Source organism: Rhopalosiphum maidis, chromosome 3 (assembly GCF_003676215.2).
Source record: "Rhopalosiphum maidis isolate BTI-1 chromosome 3, ASM367621v3, whole genome shotgun sequence".
NCBI classification, from domain to species: Eukaryota; Metazoa; Arthropoda; class Insecta; order Hemiptera; family Aphididae; genus Rhopalosiphum; species Rhopalosiphum maidis.
This window is the reverse complement of record NC_040879.1, coordinates 17,387,635-17,412,832: the sequence shown is the minus strand read 5'-3', so window position 1 is coordinate 17,412,832 and position 25,198 is coordinate 17,387,635. Positions and strand designations below refer to the sequence as shown.

Genomic DNA, 25,198 nt, shown 5'->3' with positions numbered 1-25,198 from the left:
ACATAATTTAAATCTATCTTTATCATATGCTTGTAATGTTTCCAGCATTAGAAATGCTATGGGCACAATAGAAAATATTTATGTATTTCTAAACACTCCTAAGCGTAAATTTGAGTTTTCAAATCACTTGAATAAGTTTAAGGAAGATAATTCTTGTTTGAGTCAAAAACACTTGTGTCCTACTAAATTGTCCGAAAGATATAACTCAAATGATGTATTATATGATTTTCAACCAGTCATTTTATCATGTTTTGAAGAAATTATGTCATCACAAAATACTGAAACGTCACCAAGATCAGCTCAGTTACTTTCAGCTATTCAAACATCAGAATTTAATGTAAGTCTTATTGTTATTCATAAAATATTTCAATATACAAAATATTTTTGTTCATATTTACAAAAAACCAACATAGATTTATTTCAAGCTTTACATCATACTAAGGGAACTAAGGGAGTTACATACGAGTTTCAGTAAAGTTATGGTTTCTACAAAAATTAAATTTGTGTTTAGTATGAAGATACCTATTACATATTATACTATTATATGTTTTAAATTTTAAAACATACAAAATTTCAATGTAAGGAAGTTATAAATTATAATTATTATTATGTTTTAATTTTCTGAATTATTTATTTTTTTTTTTTTATTAATAATAAAGCCTCGGCGTCAAAGGCTATTGGCATTGGTTTACAATAGATTACATATATATACAAATATTTACAGATTATATACTATTTATAAGTTTGGACTTAATTATAAATGCTATCATATTATTAATATTGTCTCGGTGGGAAGGCTTCTGATAAAATGTTGGATACACCTGCTTCCCGTTTATCCGTTTCGTATACGCGGCATTCGGATACGATGTGTTTGATTGAGAGAGGTATACCATAACTGGCACATATGGGTGGGTCTTCCTTTCTGAATTATTATAATGCAATACAATACATAAATTACGCTATTTCAGCGGTATAATTCAATAATATCTACTAAAACATACGGCATTTTGCAGCGGTTTTTCTTTGTATATTTCTATACGCCTACTGCCTACATATATATATATATATATATATATAAAAAAAACCATTAATTAAAGTTAAAAATCGAAAAATTCATCATCATTTTTCCACAACGCCAGTTTTGTATAGTCCGGTGGTATAAATTTAGTGTCGGTGAGTTTAAAAGGTGACTCCGTTTTTTGATTAATTATCTGCAACCAATTAGTAGCACTATACCACGTATGATTCTTAATATCGGAAATTCCATTTTTCAAATTACCTAGTCGTTTGGTCAAGTCCGTCTATAAATATGAAACAATAACATTAAAAATGTAACAATAATTTTAGTATAGAAACAATTTTATTAAAAATTAAAAATTTTGTTGCAGATGGTCGATGATTAGATGGACAATTATGTTTAACCCTTTCCAGCCCAATGAATCATAGTTTTTAACAATTTTTTTTCTATTTAACCACAATATCACATACATGATGCGTTTTTGTATTTATTAATTTAATTATAGAAATACCATAGTATACGGATTATATTTAATAATTAAAAGTACTGTATATTTGATAACTTTAATTTTTATAAATACTTATTTACTTATATAACCTCCTGAGGCCCAATGTCTATTATAATAGACAATTATTATGACTGCTTTAGCGCCCATACTTAATTTTATTTTTATATTTTAATAAACCGGTTGTCCACTACAATGGACATATTCTCTTATCAAAAGCCCGCCAATTTTTTTTTTTACTTATACTATACTTCCGCCAATATAACATTTGATACTAGTGATAATTTGGAAGGATAAACACGTGTTTGATAATTTTTATCTGATACTATTTCGTCTACAACACATATTTTAAAATGTTCATTGAATTGGACGTTGGGTTGATGTTAATTCAAAATAACAATTTATTAATATTATTAAATATTTTTATTTTTGAACAATAAACTTTTGACAATTCTAAAATAATGGCTTAAATCTTTTATAGTTTTAACTGAACAAAAATATTTTGAATGAAATTTTTTAAAACAATTGTTTTTTACGTTAATACAAAAATATAAATTACATTTAATACACCTAAATTGGTTTTTTGTTTTTGTACCCTTCTTTGTGACACCTTTGAGAATTTTTAAGTTCCATCATTTCTGGTATATGTTTAGCTCCTACAAATTAAAATACAAATAATTTTTAATTTACTATAGGTAGTTTAATAATTATTTATTTATTTATACCTGTATTTCTAATTTTCACTAGTGGCAATGGGACATGTTTGCCTGAATTTGACGATCAACATATTTGTCGTCTGAATCTTGATTATCGTCTTCTTGTGTACTATTTATTAACTCATGGGCTAGCGTAATTCTAAAATCGAGGAGCTGCGGGATTTTCTTTTCTGGAGTATTTTTTCTATTTAAATCTTGTTTATAAAGTATCTAACTGTTTACTACTGCTAAGTCAATAAAATGCATTATTGTCCTTAATGTCAATTTGTTTGTTCTATACTTCATGCGGTAGTATGCAATCATACGATCATATAAATATACTCCACTCATATTTACTGTTTTACAATAATAGGACGAGGTACATCAATTTTCATTCTTTTCATTTTATTCCAACGTTTACATATATTAATTGGTTTTTTCCACATTCAAATGAAAGCAAATGTATAGGTTTTTTGTCAAACCATTAAATAAGACATACCTTTTTATCTTCTCTAACATATTGTATCGTTGTCCCTCTTGGTTTTTTCATAAGTATTTTATCTAATACTAAATTGACCGTTTTTGGTATATTATTTTTTATAACAGTGCCTGTACTCAACATTTTTTTTGTTTTCAAAATGTCTAAAAGTTTTTGCGTAGTAAAAAATCGATCAAAATAAAGACAAGTACCTGGAGGTATAGTCTTTGATAAATGAATAACTGCTGATTTACCTACAGTTAAAGGATATTTACTTTCTGTAATAAACGATGAACCTTTACCTTAGTATACACAAAAATCTAACACTAATCCATGTTTATTGGCTAAAATAAAGTTTTTTAATCCAGTTGGATTAGGTTTTCCTTTCACAAATTGTTTCATTTGTTTCATTGTATTTCCTGTAAATGGTATTATTTGTTCATCGATACTTAAATGTACATCTCGTACCAACCGGTAGCAGCCAGCTCTTACTGCTTCTAATAACGGACGAACTTTCCATAAAGAATCTTTTTTGCTACATTAGTTATGGCATTGTCATTTAGAACTTTTAAAAAAACGATTTCTGGTGTTACTAATAAGAGGAATTCTATTGGTTTTTGCCCAAAACATACGCATTCTTGGATATCCTAAGCTTGACATAAATACATTACATCCAACAAAATGTTTCATTTCATTTGACGTCACAAGTATAGATTTTCCTGTTTCTACAACACTTTTAATATTAGTGCAATTTTTCATATTTTCGTTAATTTATTGATTAAAATAATTTATAGGAGTCCAGTCATATTTTTCTGAGTCATTATATTCATCAGGTGAAGAATGAATAGCCATTTCATAGTATTTATTTATTTGATTTGTGTACGTTTGGATTCAAATTATTATTAGAATTAATTGCTGTATATGTGTCAATCTATCTTGCATCTATTGATGTATTAGCGTAACTAAAATTAAAATTAGAGTTTTCTAATTGTCAAAATATTCATCGTTTTCTAATAATAATTGATCAATGTCTTCATTATCTTTTACATTATTTACCATATCAAAATCTTCTTCCTCACTTCCTTCGAATTTTGAAGTATTACCATTGTTTAAACATGACTTTTATATTAAGACTGAATTTGGTGAAAGTATTTTTTTATTTTTATTAATGATTGTTAGTTTTTTTTTTTATGAATAATGATCAATCATAATTTTCTCATGTGTTACTTTATTTAATGCCTTAAGATGATGCCTGCGTAGTATTTGTTATCTCTCTCTAACTTATGCGCAACATAGCAAATTTTACGTTCATAAAAATTACTATAACCATATTAATTTCTCAATTTAGAGTGAAATGACCTATTATAAAATTTAAAGTTGAGAACATTATCTAGGGCAGTGTTAACTGGAATCCTGCGGAACCTAAGGGTTCCGTGAGAAATTTGGGAAAATATAAATTAATTAATAATATTTTTGATTTGGATTATGATTCTAACATAGAATAGCTCCAAGAATTATATGAGGGTTCCACAAAAAGGTTCAAGCTCCTGTAAAGATTCCGTGAGTAAAAGAAGTTGAGAAACACTGATCTAGGGTACCTCGTAAGCGTTTTATTATATTTTCTAGATAATGTTCTTAACTTAAAATTCTATGATAGGTTATTTCACTCTAATTTGAGAAATTAATATGGTTTAAGGTTATTGTCATTTTTGTGAACGTAAAATTTGCTGTTGCGCGTGGGTTGGAGAGAGATAACAAATACTACGCTGGCATCCTCTAAATATTTAATTAATACCGTTGCCTGTTCTATGAATTGATAAATAAATATAATGACTTCTATTCTATTTATTTTGATATTGACTTATTTTTTGTTATACTATTTTTAGCTTTTAGATAACCGTTAATATTGACAAGTATATTATAACCATATTTGATTATTATATTTTATAATTGGGTATTGAAGGTAATACTGATATTATATTGTACAACAATGATTTATTTAAAATGGAATTCCGACTAGGTACATCTTATTTCTCTATTCATCAGAAATATTATGGTGATATTGATCTGATTAAATTGTACATTATATTGTTTTACAGTTGACCACTAAGATAAAATACAAAATGTGTTTTTTAAAATAAAAAACTGAGCCGTCGCGGAACACCTTGCAGATGTGAAACATCAACAATTTTCTTTTTGTAATAATGTTGAAAATTATTATCATTATTAATTTTTTGCCGAGCTTCGGCGAATTGAGCCGACGAGCCACAAATGAGGCGTCGCCATGACCCAGGCCGCCGTCTCACTACCGTACCGCGCCATTAGATGTTTTACATCAAAACATACATGAGTGCCTTTCAAAGTGACACTAACTATTAAGTTGATAATTGTATTAATAGATAATTATCTAATTGATCTGACAGTATTTATAGTAGATCTACGTCGGTGTGTTTGTGCACCTTTAGCGAGACAATATACAACTCAATATTATATGTAATATGATGATTGCAAATAAATCAATAGATTATTATCGTTATTATAGACACACTCACTTGAATCAAGTTTTGAATCAGATTCCGAAGTGGTGGGCTGAACATGTTGTCCATTCGGTACTCGCCACGCAAGATCCGTCCAAACAACACACCGACATCTGGTCCTATGAACGGTGGATGCGCGGCTGCCATCTCGTAGAGCAAAATACCTAGGCTCCAATAGTCCACGGCCAAACCGTAACCACGAAACCCGACCATCTCAGGTGACATATAGTCGGGAGTGCCACACAACGAGTAAGTACGACTGTCCCGCCCGATCAGTTTACTGTCACCGAATCCTGACAGCCGCACATAACCGTTGACGTTGACCAGGATGTTCTCAGGCTTAAGGTTTCGATGTACTAGCCCTGTAGCGTGTAAGAATTCAATTCCTAGCAAGATCTGCCAAATATTAATTTTTATTTCAACGATCATTTACAATTCTGTGACGTTTGTTTTTTATGTTATGATTTATTTTTACAAGGTATACATTTTTCACGTATGATTATACTTTTTACCACAATTATAATATATATAGTAGGGATATACACAAAGGATAAGGGATATACTGCGTGTCCGCGGAATCAGGGTACATTTTATCATTCTTTACCCTGTAAATATTTTTCAATTTTGTTTTGAGACGTTAAACTAGACTAATGGATCATAAATTCCTATAACTTGCAATTAATTTAACTAATTTATTTTGCACATGCGTAGCACAACTACATTTTTTAATGACAATCTCTATTTTTAATATCATTTTTGAATTAATCAATTATTTTCAAGCAATTTCTATGGACACATGGTATATACAAAATATAATTTTAATTATATATTGTCTGTGGCACAACTAGATCAACTAGGGCCCTAGATCCCAGTGTCACTTTTTTAGTGAAGGGACCCTAAGTTAAGTTTCTTACGCTTATTGTTGTTAACAAATTTGGGATAGATGGGAATTTTTGATTAGAAAAAATGAGGTAATATAAACCAATTTTTACTTATTTTGAGCTGTTAACGAACATTTTCAATTTTTTTATATATATATATGCCAATACCATTTCATTTGTTGGGTTAAAAAGCTTGGAAATTTAATACAAGGCTCCTGATATATAACCTACTATAGCTTACTATAGTAGGTTATTTCTTAAGGAAAAAAATATTTTTCATGAAAATTTTAAATGAAACCTAATGTTTCCCATTTTTCCGAAAAAAATTCCGTGTTTCATCGAAAGTTTTGATACTTAGATAACAATATACATATATTCTCGATTTTTCTACATTATATGCTCATTAATTATTGTATTATATTTAATTGTTACTATAATGACATAATGTACGTATGTATACGTAGGTATTTTATACATTTATATTGTATTAGTACTTAGTAGTTAGTAATTCGTATTTTGTGAAATTTGATACATCCATTAATAATAATTATTATAATAATGTGATTTTGATATTTATTATTAAATACGAAAATAAGATATTATCAGTTTTGCCTGGGTCTGTGGCAGTGGGGCTACAATGGAGTTGTTACTGTAAAGAAAACAGGACAAATTATGTTGTTGAATGTTGGAACAGCAAATTGAACAAGTTAATAGACCTCGACAAACTTTTTTAGCTCTATATAAATGTCTTACATAAGAGCTGAGCATGGAGACTTATTGTTTAATCTACATTTTTTAAATTTAAAAGGAACGAAATGGAAAAAATGTTACATTAACATTAATTCGACGGAAAAATTGATAAAACATTAAAATCATATGGAGAGAACTGAAACTTTAAAAAATGTCTAAAAATTCTTGTTTCGTTCAAAACTTAATAAATTATAACATATCTCAACAAAATTGAGTTTACAAATTAATAATTATATCATAATAATTTGTAATAAATATTTAAAAAAAAAACTGTTAAGCACACCCCCACCAGTAAATATTAAGTAATATTTATTGCCAGTCCTAACCTGTCCAAGTGCAAAGAAAAGTTTTATTTTATTGTATTATATTTTAAAATTATTTGTATTATTATTGCAGTATAATAAAACCAGTTCATAGGTATAAAAAAAAGTAACCGCAAGTGCTAATAAAAACGTATTGACCGCAACTGTGCCGACCATAAATTTCAATCCATCTACCACAAGGCGATGGTACAAATGCTTTTAGTGGGATATTTGAAAACAAATATCTTTGTTAACCGATTTACAGCCTTTTTTATAACAAACCTTTGGATTAATCATTAATTCTATTTATTATCGATTTTAATTTATTAAATCAAATACATTTTAAATATGCGTGCTTTTGGTGTATGAATGTATAAAATAGTTATCGAAACTTTTCCGACCGACTTGAAAGATTATAATGATTATAATTAGAGTGTGATTTATTGCAAATGTGGTCATGTGTAAAATTTTAGAGGATCGAAAAATATAAAAATCGATATGTAATTAACGAAACCCGATTTTCAATTATTTACGACCATGAATATCATCTCTGAACTATAATTCATAGAATTGCTGGAAAAAGTGTTCTCTAATTTGTTTTTGTCTACGTTGCAAATTGATTACAAAAAAATGATATTAATTTGAAACCTATCGGATGAAGCCATGGTACCAACTTCACGTATGTAGATTGTGCACCTTAGACAGACGTAACAGATCATAATATAATGATTAATCGATTATAAATTATGAACCTAATTCAACCTGAGCAGAGAAAAAACGGACCACGTTTTCGTTGAGTCTTCCGTGTTCAGACACCAGCTCGAAAAGGGTGCCGATGGAAACCATAGGCATGATCAGGTACAACCATTCAGCGTCAGCGGCCCAGCATTCCAACTGGACCGTAAATGGGAACGTACCCATCGCCGTCATAACATTTCTGTCTGTGTTCACATTTCTTGGCCTGGTGGACGCCACTTTAGCACTTACTGCCTTCACAGTTTTCAACTCACCGGTGGCACAATATCGGGCCAACACCATATGGCCAAAACTACCCGTCCATAGCTTTTGAACAAACACCAAATCAGACACTGGAATGACGTCCAAATTTGGGTCACCATACCTGTGGAAAGCATGATAAGGAATTTAAAAATTAATTGACTACTATCGATTATTAAATTTTTTTGTGTGACAAAGTATAAAATGGACTTAGTTAAATTTGGTTAAGTTATTTTTCTTCTTATGAACGTTCAGATAACATCTTGAATTGTTGTGTTGTTATAAATAGGAGGTTTCATATACCGTTTTCAACTCGATTTAGATAAACCATCTAAAAATTAAATACATATTTCGCTCGCATCAAAAAACTTACTTAGTTATAAACTTTTGTTTCTCAAACTCGATATATGTCTTGATATTTTTTATTTCAATTGGCTCCATTAATTATGGGAACTTATAAATTGAAAACTTTAATCCCTTATGGTGTAAACAAATATATCACACTAAAGTAAACCATATAAGTGAACTATTGAACGTTGAAAAAATCAAAAATACTTTTTATCACCGACACCGTATAAAATAATGCAACTGAAGATTGTATTAATTCATAATTTAATAAACCATAATTTATAGAAACAAAAACCATAGAAACGGGAAGACTTTTTTCCTTTTTACAATACCTAAGTATTATTGTATATTTTTTTTAGTTTTCAGATTGTGACACTTCAATCAATGATTTAAAACTAAAAAGTTTACATCCATAGGAAAAACGTAATATCCATACGCAAATCGCCACATTTTATTATAATTATTATTTATTTTAGTGTTAAGTGAGTGTGTGTGTAATTATTATATAGCTGTATAGGTGGAGCTGGCCAGCCGTGCACCGACAAATTGTAAGTTTTATATTATTATTTATTTATATTTTGTATTGGTTGTGCCCGATCGGCATTAAGTCGACAATTATATTATACATATTACATTTGATATTTAGCGGTATAATATTACTTGTTAATTTTAGGTTGTGCCGAACCAGAAATTATATTTTAATTATTATTTTTATTGTTGGGCCAATAGGGCCGTAATTATTTTACCATTTAATCAAATTTACCTATTTGTCCTCAGTTTTAAGATTATACACACATACACACACCACCCACACACTAGCACTCACAGATTTTGCTCGGTGACCCTGTTCAACTTCTGCTAAGTGCTATTCACACATATACACAAGTTGGTCGGTGTGCGAGTGCAGTGCACGAAGTAGTTAGGTATTATGTTTTTCATTACACTCAGTATGCTTTTTATTTTTGTTTTTGATATTTGCATAATCACATTTTAACCTAATAAATATAATAATATGTTTTAAGTTTTATAAGTTTTATTCTTGTATTATTTAAAAACAACCATCTAATACCAGTGTATTACTCATGCAGAAACAACTAACCAATCTATTTTATTTATACATGATATAGCATTTGTATTTTTTTAAGTGTTATTTTATTAAAAAATCTGTGTCTAATCTACAAATATCTTAATTACAGTATTTACTTTATTTTTTTTTCATAATACCTTACCTTATTTATCTATTTTTACATATTAAATAATATAAAAATTTTTTTAAACATAAATATATTTTTATTAATTTATCTTTGTTAATATATATATACACATACAGTAGGTATAAAAATTATAACATTCATACTAAACATTTTGAACGTATAATATCTACTATTGTTAACTAAAAACATACATTGAAATATAAATAAATTCTAACAATTAATATACAAATTAACATAAATGATGAAAATTGTTTTTATTAATTTGTAGTTTTTCAACATTAAAAACTTATTTATGATTTAATTGGTATCTTTTTTTTAAAATAAACCAATTTAAATCACGAGCCACAGTTTTTAACGAAGGAAAATTCATATTGATTATTCTATTAAGCTCTATTTTTGTTCATATGGTACAAACATGAAAACAGAAAAAACGATTAAGAAGTGCATTATATATTGTATGAAATGTTACCACAAAAGATTATGAAGAAAGCTTTTAAAATAATGACTTGATTTAACATACACATACTTTTGAAATTCCTCATTACTATTTTCAGATATTTTTTGATCACATAAAGGCTGAACTTCGAGATCCTTACACAGTTGACTAAAATTACTTTCCAAGTTAGAACATAGCGATTTTATCTTAGGTTTTGGAGAATATAAGAAAGCATAATTTAATATTAAAGCATAGATTCATACAAATAGTAATTAAAGTAGCAATAGTATTAAATATTTCAATAAAGGACTATAATTTGTTATGAGTAAAAACATCTAACATTTTTTTTCAGCAACTGTAACTATGAAAGGACCAGAAGAGGTGTACTTATCATGTAGGATGGTGAATTAAGCATATTCTCAGAAACTGTTCGGTTATACGGAATATCATCATATTGATATCTAAATGTGCTACAAAATTAAAATTGTAATTGATAAATAATTGATTATTATAATATTGACTAGCTGACCCGACAGACTTCGTCCTGTCAAAAAGATTTGTAATGTGGCAGTTTTTGTGCCTACGTATTTTAAAAAATTCTCCTGAACAGAACCGTCACCCTGGTGATAGGGCGTTGTGAATAAAAAATAATTAAATAAAACATATATAAGGATTTAAAAGTAAGTAATCGCTTTATTGTTAATCATGTGAATCATAATTATTATTATTATCATTGTAGTGCTTTGTGGTATACGATGTTTTTTGTTTGATTACCTGGCGCATAGATAAACAAATCTGATGGTTTTCCAACACGGGAACAGGCAACATACAATTGACCATGTGAGAAACATGGGTTTTCTAGATTAATACCACAAACACTTAATGATTGCCCCTGGGACTTGTTTATAGTCATAGCAAAAGCAAGACGCACTGGAAACTGTAGTCGTTTAAACTCAAATGGCACATCAGTCGGAATCATTGGGATGCGCGGTATGAGAACATCTTCTCCTTTATACTTTCCTTTGAGTATAGTTGCTTCTATCACATTGTTTAGTAATTTTTTTATCGCTAACCGTGTACCGTTGCAAAGACGTGGTTGGTTGATATTTCGCAACATTATAACCACCGATCCAACCTTTAATTGAAGATTGTGAGGTGGCAATCCTGGCAAATCCAGCGAGTTTAAAAATTCTTGTGGATAGTTGACTACATCATCTTGATTAGTAGCCGAATCAACTGATTTATATATCCTCAATTCGCCTGTAATTTGTTCTTGAATTTTGAAATTTAATTAATTTACATCTATGTTTTTTGCAGCCAGTATAGCTCGTTCGCTCAACCAATCATGGTTTCTGTAATTTTGAGAAACATCTGGAAACACCTTCTGAATAAGTTCATCTTTTGATCGAGTTAACTGACAAAAACTTTGAGAAAAGTTAATGCAGCCAGTCAACATGTCTATAGGAAATTTGCCATTACCAATGTCAATGAGTTGTTTAGAGAATATGTTTCCAGATTGGTCATTTTGCAACTCGACACGCATATTCTTGCTTAAATGAAGTACTTTGACATGTTTCCACAAACTGGAGGACTTTAGACATGCATTGAGTTCATCAGCTGGCGTTGATCGTGGAATCACTGGCAATGTTTGACGAAAATCTCCTGCTAATAAAATCATTGCACCACCAAATCGGTTATTATTGCTCCGTAGATCTTTTAAGGTTCTGTCTAAAGCCTCCAAAGATTTTTTATGTGCCATCGTGCATTCATCCCAAACAATCAATTTACATTGCTGCAAAACCTTTGCCATTGCAGAGTTCTTCGAAACGTTGCAGGTTGGAGTTTCATTGCTTTGCATATTTAATGGCAATTTTAGTGCTGAATGGGCTGTTCGACCACCTTCAAGCAAAGTTGCTGCGATTCCCGACGAAGCGAGTGCAAGTGCAATTTTATTTTGTGAGCGAATTGTTGCTAATATTAATGAAATCAAAAAAGTTTTTCCTGTACCACCAGGTGCATCTAAGAAGTAAATCCCTCCAGTTTCATCATTTGTTACTTTCATAAGAGTTTCAAATACATACTTCTGTTGTTCATTTAACAGTGGAAGATTTGTTTGAATTAATTCTTTCAAAGCGTTGAGATCATACAGTCTTTCTCGATGCAACTCTTGGTTAAAAGCGTCATGCATTGGACGATTGGGCGCGGTCAGGCCTAATTGAATTAATAGTTTGATTGACATTATCAAGCACATGTCCTCAATTGAAATCAATGCTTCATTGTAAATTTCTTCACTGATTTGTATATTTGGATTTCCCATTCTATTCCGTATTTGATACAAAATATCATCACACATATAATCTTTGTACTTGATCCACAAATCAATTGGGTTTGATGGGAAGCATGTAGATATGATTATAGAAAACAATGTTCGTATTTGATGAGCGTGTGATGATATTACAGCATCATCGAGAGTTTGATCCCAATGAGCGTCATTTTCAAGCAATTGCAAACGTTGACAGGCTTCTCTGTAGGATCCACACAATTCACCATCAACAGTTCGTAATTGTTGGAATGATGTTGGGCCACGTACATTGACTAATAGCAGTCGTAAATAAAAACATTCATCATTGCTTGGATGTACTGAATAAATCCGGCCAATCGCATCGGTGGAATATACATCTGTATATTCTGGAACTGGTTTTCCTTGTTTCCGTCGTATAAATCTCCTTGAGGATTGATTCCAGGTATAATATTTTGGCATTTCAGAATATAGCAATGTTTGTCCGAAATCATCGTTTTGGCATGTCTCAAAAAAACTGGTTAATGTAGTAGATGGTGGCTGAGCAGCTCTTTGTACTGCGTTCTGTGCTGTAAAATACACTCTTTGTCCATTTTCTAAATGCACAGCTAAGTGAACAACAGAAGGGTGTCTCTCATGAATAGGAAAAGAAAATATTCGCCAAACTGCTTCATTACTACTGACATAGCGGCCCATTTGGTATTGGGTAACTTCATCATTGGAATTCTCTGCACCAATTCCAATCACAGCCATATCACTCCCTTTGGTTACATATTTGCAAATGTATTTAATAGATTTCACTGAATGGCAAGATTCAACGTTGATGTGTGCTTTGAATGTCTTTGATAAAATGGGTGAATATGGAACAATCCAACGATTATCTATTTCAATATCTTGTTGATTTAATTTGACAATTGTTGATTTTCCATTGTCTGCTGTCGATCTGCGACGATACAATGGATAACCGTCATTACCAGTAATTGTTTCCGATATTAATGTCCGTGGATATCGTTTTGAACATTTACCATCCATCATACACGGTGAATTTTGATTAAGAGTTCCACAGGGACCATGTATCATGTTTTTGATAACTACCTCATGCAATCCAGGATCTACTTGTACATTAGGGATTTCAGCTGATATCACTGCATCAACTTCATTTGGCCTTATCTTTTCAACCAACCAAATCAAAATGTGTGCATGTGGCAATCCTCGTTTCTGCCACTCCACAGAATACATCCAGCAGCGTGTCTCACCAAACACATTATGTTTTACGATGAAATCCATTAAAGATTTCAACTTTTGTCTAAAGACTCTGGCTGTAATATCATGACGATCAATGGGTGATTGCCCAGAGAATAACTCCTGCTTGATTTCTATCCATTGCGGATTGCATGTAAATGTGATGAACAAATCTGCTGTACCATAATGACGAACATACGACATGGCATCTTGAGCATATTCGTGCATATGCCGAGGGCTTCCGATGTATGTTGCTGGAAGAATAGTCATCCGACCGACATTCTGTGCATTTCCATCAGTATTAATCGCATCTCGAAGGTGAATATACTCTCCAGATCGGAGTTTGGTTTGATTCAACCTGATGAATGTTAATATCTCCGTTTCAATTTTAACATACATGTCAACAACATATTTGTGATATAATCGCCGACATTTCAATATGTGATTATCTTCATTTTCCCGAATCATTAGGCGGTATGAATAATAGTTCATTGAACTGACTTTTTTGTTGGTTTCAGAACCTGTAAATATATTTTGTTTTAATAACTTTCAAATATAAAATTAAAATACATAATATAATGACTGAGATATTATCGCCATAGCTAAACTAATATTTTAGTTACCTGTAATGGGATTTATCATTTTTATTGAGAAATCGTAGCCATCTTCACCTTGCCAAAATATAATGGGATATTGCAGTGCATCATATGAGCGGTGTGTTTCCTTTATACGTTGTAATTGATCATTCCGACGATGTAAAACAATATCACGGGATTCCAAGTTTTCTCCAACTACAACGATAGCAACTTCATCAATAGTTGGTGCATTAAAACGTCTTGTATGTTGACCTGCAGGTGTTTTATCAGCTCTGATTACAATTTTGTGATTATCGGATGGCATCAGATCCAGGGCAGTTTTAAACAATATAATCAATTGATTGTGTTGATGAAATAAAGTTTGTAATTGTTCTACAATAGACCTCTTTACTAAATTGTTATGTGCACAACGCAGATCAATTTCTTGTGGTGAATTGCCCATAAAATAAATTTGCAGGAATTTGTTGTCGCTATCTGACACTGGTAACAGTGAACCTGCTCTGTGATATATTTGTCCTTGTATCTGTAAATAAAAAAAAATATTATGGTGTGGTATAAATTAATGGATTGTCAGTGATCAAACTTAAATAATATTTGATCTTAAAAAGTATATATTTAGTTTTAACTAATATCTATCAAATATAAAATATAATAAAAGTGTCACTGAAACTGAATCACCATATAATATGATGACTAAGTGATATATTTCGTAATGATTAAGAAATTGAAGATTAGTGACACATCTTAACTTTGGTGACAGAAAATTTTGTTCGCTAAAATAATTATGAGTAACTGCTATAATACATACCTTGAAAGTTGGCATAAAATTTTCCCGAACTACATTTGTTGTCCCAAATGAAGTCATTTGAAAGCAATTGTTATATTGTTGGATATGTGTCAAAAAGTGTATAGAATCTGTTCCTATTCCTGAAACCAATGAGTACAATGGTTCTGGTGGTGGATCCAATGGTATCAATTTCACTTTACCATTTGCGCAACACAATCCATTGGCTTCGTTTTTGTATTTTAATGCCTTACAGTGTGAGCAAACTGAGTTCATAGAACCAATAACAACACATTGGTAGTTACTGTAGTCAATTGACACATCGTAACTGAAAGCAGCTCGATTCAAACTTGCGCGATTATTAGTTGAATGTCGCGCTCGCGCTTCACGCGTTTGTGATATCCGAATTCTTTCACGTTCATTTCCGTCGTCACGTTCTTGTGCAGTACGATTAGATCGGTAATTAGCTTGGTTTGTAGCATTTCTGGTTCTTCTACCTAAATTGCTTCGTCTTATAGGAGGCATATCAAATATAAATTATTTTTTCACTAATCACGAACTAAACAAACACTAACTAACTAAACACTCTGCACAAAACACGATATACGAATTTGTTTCGTGTATCAGTTGACAAAAGCAAACTCAGTAGATTAGGTAACAGACAACTTTTTTTTTTTAAATTTGATATGACTTGAAGTCAAATCCTTTTAAGCCGTACGAATTGTTTTATTTATTTAAAAATAATAAAACACTGTTGGTAACGCGATTTTTGTTTGACTGATGTAATGACGTGGAAACTGATGCATTTTATCTCGCGTGCCGAAACTAATACAAAAGAAACGCGAGTTTCGGAACGCGACATTAAACTCCTCCAACTATGTATTCAAATATGTATTTTACCTAAAATTTTATTTTTTTATGTATTTTTTTACCTGCAACCTATCCTTTTTGTTCGTCGTCGTCGTCGTGTAGATAAGAATAAATCGAAACTATATTTATAACTTTATACGCAAGTCCAAATTAATTCTACAAATAGAATTAGTATGTGTATTGGTTTATGTTATCGGTGTGCATTTTATCGTTCATTATAATAAAATAGGAGTATTGGTGTACGCGCGATGCATGAGATTATTTTTATCGATAAACTTACGTTGAGTAGTTTATAATTTTTGAGATACAGCGATCAGTGAGTCAGTGGTATTTGGATTATATGTATAGATAACTAATTATTGACTAACATTATCGGACTTTATTTATGCCTAAAACCGTGATATCCTCTTTCATTTAAAAAAAACTGTATGAGAATTGGATAAGAAGTTGCGAACCCAATATATATATAGATAAATAAAAAAGGTATAATATAAGAAAATAGTAGTTTTTTCATTCTCATTTTTTTTATATATAATAGTTGAATACCTCCTGGGTGAAGCCGGGTAAACCAGCTAGTTTAATATGAACTTTATACCATAGCAATAAAGCTCAAATTGACTACGTTTTAGTTACAAATCATTTGTATGGGAAAAAGAAAAGGGCTATTTTTAGGGTTTTTCCAGCAATAATTCTAATTTTTCTCGCCGTAAAAACCATCCTTGAACTTCAACGAACATTTAAAAAAAAGATTTGGCCAAATTGGTCCAGGCGTTGTTGAGTTATGCGCTTACCAACACATTTTGCGATTCATTTTTATATTATAGATTATAATTATAATTTCCATTAATACGTCAATGGGATTGCATTTGGTAGTAATCTTCTGCTATTTATAGGAGAAAAACCAGCAGCTTTTTGGTCAAAAGTTTTATCAGTAAAACAGTCAGAAGAAAAATGATTACTGCATACTACACCTGAATTTGTAATATCGAATGTTATATAGACACATAATTTAAAAATAAATCATTCACTGTGATACCTGTTTCAAAATTAACTTTATTGACGTTAGACCCAAGTTTTATTTGATCCAACCATTTCCCTAGGCATCTCGGGATCTTTGGGAAACTTATAGAGATGGACATTTGAATGTTTGCTTTATTTTTTTTTCTGCTTCCACTGAAGCATCCTTCAAATGAGCACATAAGCATAGTGCAAGTAGCTGTCGAAGTTAAGTCAAATAACAAATACTAAAAGAAAAAGAATAATATTAACATGTATACACTATACAGCTACTATAATAGTGCAATACAGCATAGATTTCAAACTTGATAAATGTTTATGTTTATTGTTATCAGTGTTATCACTATCAGGGAACGAATTCAAATTATTTTATTATTTACGTGATAAATTCTCAACCAATGAGAAGTGGAGCATGTTGTACGCCATATTTACGCAAATAATCATAAGAATGAAATATTGCTGACATACCTGTTTATTTTGTCATGGAATAGTAATGCCACAGTAAGACTAGTGTCCGCTCGAGATTGCAATGCAAATAGACATTGTAGTGATAGGGGTACGGTGTAGCGGCGGCGCGCTGTGCGAGTAACGAAAATTTCCAAACACAATCCTAAAATTAGACGGTCAAACAGCGATAACAGCTAACCGCAACAATAACAACGTTGGGCTACTTGGTGTACAAGTTTCAAAAATAAGAACTAAGAATTACGGTGTCCATAACTTATAACTGAAAAAAGAAATTTTCGATCTGCAATCCTGCGGTAAATCCTTTACTTATCTGCCGGGCGGCTGTTATTCAGACTTGTTGTCTTCAAAAATACTACGGAATGGTAGTAGAGGTATAGACAAATGCACTCATACCATTTTCATAACGCTAAGTCCAAAGCCTGATTTTATACGATTTTCCAATTATTTAAAGAAGTTATACATAAATGTGTCAATAAAACCTTTAAGGATTTGGATAATTCAAATGCATTGATTTAAAAACAAAATTCAACATCAGTATGTTTTATCCCAATAATTATACAATAACATAATATGTGATACAAACTAAAGATTTAAATAAATCAACTTAATTGTAGGTTTTATCACTAACAGGCAGTTTTATTGAAAAAACTGAACTTATATCTACACCACAAAATATGATTGCTGAAAATACCCAAATAGGTATCAAATTTAAATAGTACCCCATTTACAGTACTACTCCAACAATATCAGGATTAAATCAAAATCAAAAGACCCCTCAAAAGAGTATGTTACAGTTCAGATTTTATATACATTTATTATTTAAATAAAAAACAAAAATAAACCAATGACACTATTAAATTTATATAGTCTGACTATCAAAAAGCACCAATTATTTATTGTTCTATAAAAGTCCATTCTTAAGTATTAGTTTATATTTGATAATTCTTGTAAAATTTTATACATATTATAAATAATATTATAGTATGAATATAAATAGTTCCCAGATAGGTGATTTCCTATGTTCGCTTAGGTCACATTTTATTTCTCTAAGTAATATCCCCCCATGACGGCAACTGTAAACCTGAACTTTTTTTTAAAGGAATATATAGAATAATTGAACCTTTGGACGTAACTTGTAAAGGTGAACTTATTATTTTTTGGGAGGGACTACGTAGATTCTTAACTCCACTATATATTCTTTTCTTTGAAGCTTTGTAATGTTTAACGTGTATCGTATAGAGTTCAATGTATTTTACATAGCTATAATTTACTTTATAATGATAATATCAATAATATCATATGATGTAATGATTATCACGATTTCATTTACAACTGATGAGCATTAAACCTGCAAATTATGTATTATGTATTATTCTTATTGAATAATATCTTTATTTTACCACGATTGGCGGTGAGTAGTGTATTTATAACAGTGGGTTCCACCCCACCGGCCCACACACTCATTAACCACGAGGATTGATATTTTAGTAAATAAGAACAGAAAGCTTGTTTTCATTTTATAATTTGACTATATTTATACATAAAAATACAAAATGAAATAAAATTTGTCACAGTCGTCAACTTCATCATATCGATTTTCAGCTGTTGACGCATCCAATTTATAACCCTGATGTTGGTCATAACTGAGTCCAAGACATTTCTGTCATCGTTCACATGTTTTATAATTAAAACTTAAACTAAACATAATCTCATTTTTCAATAATGAGATGAAATGTATTGAAGTCGACAACACCAGACTGTTTATGAATATTAACATTTAAATATTATGAATTCATGGCCAAAATTAAATTCATTGGCGGTGCTAGGAGTGTGAGGCAAATAAATTATTGCTTTTATTTGTTAACCGACAATAGAAAAATTAATAATGAACACTATATTTTATTAATTTAATAAAATGAATATGACCAGAATAAATACATAGACACCAACAATAAACTAATTAGTAATTTCCCAGTAATTTCTTAATACACGTAATTTATTTAAAAATAGATATTCAGTTTAAAAATTGTGTATGTATCTACTTAATTTGCATATCTTATAGAAAAATTTGAATTTGTTAAATTTGTAGCAAAATAATATTACACAATACTCAAAATTAAATAGATTGCTTGGTATATTTTCAAAAACAAAAATGTAAAAATAAATAATCATAAAATATTTTTAAATTAAGAATGAATATCATTTATTTTACATAGAATAGAATGAAAATATTTCGTTAGACGGCTGATTTAAATGTTAATAAGAAGTAATGAACAAAATAATAAAATGTGCACGTTTTACAAATAAACCAATAATGGACAATTATTGTTATGCCGTTGTTGATTCAAAATGTTTTCAAAATTATTTCATCTATTTTACATATATTATTGTTAATAATAACTATCAGTATTAAAAGTATTTAAAATGTTTCCGTTAGTTGTAACTATCGTCTATTATCAATAAATACAATTTATTAAAAACCTCCAAAATTAAAGTTTGTATTAAATTACATGTGATTAATTCGTATTAGCTGTGACTACACTTATGATCACGCGATTAGCTAAAATAATTGTGTGTCGAATTTCAAGTATTTAGTATGCAGGCTTTCTAAAGATGCACGTGGTATAAAAAACACATGTTTTTTGTTTTTAATGGCGATACGGAGTAGAAACTCAGGTTTAACAAAAATATGTACTCGTGTTGGTAATGAAATCCATATTATGTTATATTGTATTACGGGTATTTTAGAAAGCGTACCTAATGTGTGTTGGCGGCAGACAGCAGGTTTTACGAATACAATAAATTCGGATAGTATTGTGTTGGATGGACAATACACTAAAAATCGATATGTTTTCTTTTATATTACACGTCAAATCGAGTATAATATGTACTGATTTTTCGTTCGAGGTCACGTAGAATGATCATCCTAACAATAAACTATGTATGCACAAATAAAGATTTCTCTTAAGGGATTATCGATGAAAAAATGTGACGATTTTACTGTCTCACCAAAAACCATTAAACCTAATAACATAAAGTCTTAAACCAAGTGACTGAATTTTATATATTTCTACTTAACTGAGATATCTTTTTAACTTTTAAAATATACTCATATTATTCATAAATTTTACCTTAAATCATTGTAAAAGATGACTCAACTGCAAATATTCCTTCAAGTTATTCAAAACCGTTTTTATACCACATCATATTTACTTATTGTATATAATGTATAGATTTAACGCCATTAATAAAAAAAAGAAAAAAAGGATTTCTACTTAACTAGAAGTACTTTTTGTTTAAAAATGTTTATCCTGCAAATGTGCATGTTGTATGCTGAATTCGAAACTTTGTTATTATGAATATTTGACTCGTGGTGATTTTCGTATTTTTCATATGAATTGTTTATTAAATACAATGTTTACAATTATTTATGGCTTCTTTTAATTTTACTTTTTTCTTTTTTTTTGCATTAGTATTTTGACGTGGTTTCTTTTCTGTTCAATAAAAACATTGATGTATTCCATTGTTGGCAATGAATTCCATATGGTATATTGTGTTATAGACATTTTAAAAAGCGTACTTCTTGGGCGTTGGCGCCAGACGACAGGTTTTAGGAATTCAATAGATTCAGATAGTATTATGTTGGGTGGACAATGCACCAAGAGTGTTATCGATGAATTTAACTGCGACGATTTTAATGTCTCGCCGAAAATAATAAAACCTTATAATATAAAGTTAAAAACCGAGTAACTGAATTTTATATATTTTTACCTAACTAGAAGCACTACTTGTTTCAACATTTGTATCTTGCAAATATGCATTATTTTATGTTAAATTCGAAAATCTATGAAATCTTTTTAAAAATATAAAGGACAGATAAAACATTTATAACAGATATAACGAACATAATATTATTTTCGAAATCGTATACAATTCAATATTTAAAGGAATAGTAATATAAAGTATCAAACTAATACATCTAATATATAATTTTGGTATATTTGATGCCCATGCACCATGAACGCTCTCACCATTGAACCGTTGGCAGCAGGATTATAAATAAAACCAAACAAACGTCTTTTTCAATTAAAACGATGATTTTTTTTTATATACTATTTTAAACAGGTTTTAAATGTTTTACACAGATATTTAAACAATATAAAACAACTTAAGTGACACCTAAATGTACATATATTACAGTTTTTAGTCACAAGCAATGATTTTTACAACTATATGTGTATAACAGTATTCGTATTAGATTCCTAAATATTTTTTTTAAATAGATAAAAAAAGATACAATTTTTAAAACAATCTAATTATCTGACCTATCAATAATTTTTTTTACTTTTGTCCTACAGTATTTTAGTAATACTATATGTTACATTAAATTACTAATTATATAGCTTAAACAAAAATTAAATGTTTCATGTATTTTCTTATTACCAATAAATTATTATTTATTTATTAAATACCAAATACAAAACTAGTATAAATTAATAACACATTTTTGAAAATTAATTTTAATTTTAATCATGTTATTGTTATAATAATAATGATTAATTATAATTTAGCATTCTAATTCTGATTATAAATATACATGTATACGATTCATACTTATTATGCCACATTCAGTTTATGATTGTCTATAATTCATATACCTAACTCAATATAACTTATATTATTGATCAATATTGAATATAATAATATAATACTAATTTATGAATCCCAAGTTATTTCCATAATAATAAATATGAGTTATAAATTATAACATTTCATCTAGTCCTTATGGTTTTTAACAGTTTATAAATTTAAGTATATTTAAGATAGATATTACTTAGTAAACAAGAAGTATGAACAATTTAAACAATTATTAAATTGCAAATTTAATTTTAATAAATAGATACATATTTTATACATAGTTAGGCAACAGATTTTTTAATAGGTACAATTAAGAGTTTTGATAATTTCATATAAAATTATACCAATAAACTAAAATAAATATACTTGGATATAGATAGTTTTCATTATAATATAAATATAAATAACAATTATTTTACAAAATTAGAAGATAAGAGAAAAGTTAACAAAAGTTATTTGACAGTTATTAAAAAATAGATAAATATTGGTTTTCCAATGTCTAAATAAGACTTATTCGATAGTAGTTATTAGTTACTTTTTTGACCTAATAACTTGTTATTTGGCAAACAAATGTCTTATCATATATTAATGTTATAGTATTACCAAAGTTATGTTTTGTTATTAGTCATATTACCTATTATAACGAATATATTTTAAATATATAAAGATGATCAAGAAATTGACAAATTTTTAAATCATCAACGTCGTACACACATCATTCATTCATGTGAGAATTGATCATAGGACCTTTTTGGATGATCCGATATTTTGGACGAGATGCCAAATATTAAATGAACTTGCTTTTCTTGTTTAAACACACTACAACCAAATATGTTCAGTAACTGCTAGGTATTTTCAACTCAAAATATTCAATTTTACAACTAGTTTATCTTCAGATTCTCCTAGACTATCCAACTTTTGTTTATTAATAGCAATATCTATTCCTAATGGTTTCAATACCTACTAAAGCATGTTTGGCTTTTAGGAAAGTCACATTTTCTTCATTCACCCATTGCACAATTGCAACACAGAATAAATAATAAATAAATAATTATTCGGTGGTTGGATTATAACATAAACAATTCAGTAACTTGTTTTTTGTAGTATTAAAAATAATATGTAATAAATAAAAAAATACAAAATTGTAGTAATTAATAAAACAATCAAATACCATTATTGACTGTAAGACAATTATTTTAATTTTTTAAAACAATATCAAAAGCAGTAAAACTATACTTTGAATGACCTTTGATTCCTTATTTTAAATAAATATTATGATTTTCTACAGCATATTTTAATATAGTCATTTTTTTTCGTTGAATAAAAAATAAGTGGCCATCTATTTTAATTCATAGTTTTTAGATGTCACTTCGTATCATAGCATGATAAAAACTCAATCTCAAATTAGAGAAACTACGAATTAATTTCAATGAAAATAGAATCACAGAATAACCAGAAGGGTCACTTTTTGGGTTCTTATAGAGCACAGATAGCAAATCTAAATATCTGTTGGAATATCAGTGTGGCCTGTAGAAAAATATTTCCTATTATTCTATTTTTTTAGCTAGACTGATATTCCAAACATTCGAAAGGATTCTATGTCAGAACTATTTTCATTAAAACATTACAAAGAGATTGTTGGTGCTACACTTTGGATTTGTGATAGCATAGAAAATGTTCAAAAAGCTTTTCCAAAATTAGAAGCATTTTCTGTCACATAATGTGTGATATTAGAATTTTTAATATTAAATGTTTTTATAATTTCAATGATGTCTTTTGCAATTTTAAATTGCAAAAAAAAAATATAATATACCTCCATCATTTACAGAAAATATCACAATGAGTAAATCATCACAAGACACCCCGTTCACTATGTGCATATTATCATGTTAGATTAAAGCTCATAAACATAAAAATAAAAGTATTGAATTCAAAAAATATTATTAAAAATACTTTATTCTATATTAAATAATATAATAATTGCGGTGGATAATATTTCATTATGAATATATATGTTTTTTTTGCTTTTCTAAAATAGTTATATAATTTATTATATTTGTAACAATATTAAACTTTGTTGAATAAAATTACTAAGCATACTAAATTTATAAGAATTGTAATAATAATCTTAGAGTATTTTTAATTAAATAAACCAAAATAAAATCGTGTACATTGTAGTGGAAGGGATACTGGGTACGCAAGAGACACTAAACATTTAAGAGCACTCATTTTAGGCTCATTATTGGTTTGCGTCGGGTCTGCTAACTCTGTAGTATTCTTATCCATTGACATTTTTGCATCTGATGCCAAGCGTCGAATTCTGTTTACCCCGGTGGTTTTGGACATGGTGGAGTTCACGTCACTGATATTTGGCACAACTGAATTGAATCCACCATCTTCACTTCTCATTTTAACTTGTCCTTGTTTTCTTTTCATGTAAACAATAACAATATATATTAATTCACATGGTTACCAGAAACATAAACAACTTCAATATTTTTTAAATATAACTTTTTATCAATTACCATATATAAGTTAACTGTAACTTATAAGATTTATTACATTCTATAGTTATTTACTAAATGTTAACCTAATTATTTTTTATTAGTGTTTAATTTATTTTAATTATTAACTATTTTTTATATTATTTAACAATTTCATAAAATATTTGAAATATTACCGTATTTTAATTAAATTTGTTTTTGTTTTTTAAATAAGTTTTATTTTACAAACATTTATTGTTCCATTTATAAATGAATAATTTACCAAAACCTTATAAGAAATTGTATATGATTAAAGGTACAACTTATTGATTATATAAAATCTAAACAAATTTTTAGTTTTCCTATTAAAAATATTGAAAACTTCCTAAATTAAATTTTCGAATTGAACAACACTTGTTTTGTCATGTTTATATTTTTATGCGATGACAATAAGCATTTGTTGTAAACAAAATTTTTTTGCACCGATTGACAAAAATATAATATGGAGGTTTTGTAATGGAAAAAGTAGTGACCATGGTAAAAATGATAAATACCTTCACCATGAAAAAAATTATTTACTAACCTCCAGCCTGCATGCTGGCTAGAAATGGACTCGGTCTCTGAAGTGGTAGTTTCGACCG

The 25,198-nt window shown here is 29.1% G+C and overlaps 4 protein-coding genes across 4 annotated transcripts; all 4 read right to left on the bottom strand.

Annotated features, from left to right (window-relative positions):
* Positions 1-1,097: 1,097 nt before the first annotated feature.
* Positions 1,098-8,603, bottom strand: LOC113557762 (cAMP-dependent protein kinase catalytic subunit beta-like). Its single transcript, XM_026963315.1, has 4 exons — positions 8,536-8,603; positions 7,929-8,286; positions 5,249-5,629; positions 1,098-1,301 (listed from the first exon to the last, which is right to left on the bottom strand). The coding sequence occupies exons 1-4, from the start codon at positions 8,601-8,603 to the stop codon at positions 1,098-1,100; spliced, it is 1,011 nt and encodes a 336-aa protein (XP_026819116.1).
* Positions 8,604-10,890: 2,287 nt separating this feature from the next.
* On the bottom strand, positions 10,891-11,139 carry LOC113559210 (ATP-dependent DNA helicase pif1-like). The gene has a single exon (XM_026964835.1). It carries the CDS (start codon positions 11,137-11,139, stop codon positions 10,891-10,893), a length of 249 nt encoding a protein of 82 aa, XP_026820636.1.
* A 312-nt stretch (positions 11,140-11,451) lies between these two features.
* Positions 11,452-15,606, bottom strand: LOC113557761. The gene is made up of 3 exons (XM_026963314.1): positions 15,106-15,606; positions 14,325-14,820; positions 11,452-14,222 (listed from the first exon to the last, which is right to left on the bottom strand). Exons 1-3 carry the CDS (start codon positions 15,604-15,606, stop codon positions 11,452-11,454), a joined length of 3,768 nt encoding a protein of 1,255 aa, XP_026819115.1.
* A 1,188-nt stretch (positions 15,607-16,794) lies between these two features.
* Positions 16,795-17,156, bottom strand: LOC113557760. The gene is made up of 2 exons (XM_026963313.1): positions 16,988-17,156; positions 16,795-16,922 (listed from the first exon to the last, which is right to left on the bottom strand). The coding sequence occupies exons 1-2, from the start codon at positions 17,154-17,156 to the stop codon at positions 16,795-16,797; spliced, it is 297 nt and encodes a 98-aa protein (XP_026819114.1).
* Positions 17,157-25,198: the final 8,042 nt, after the last annotated feature.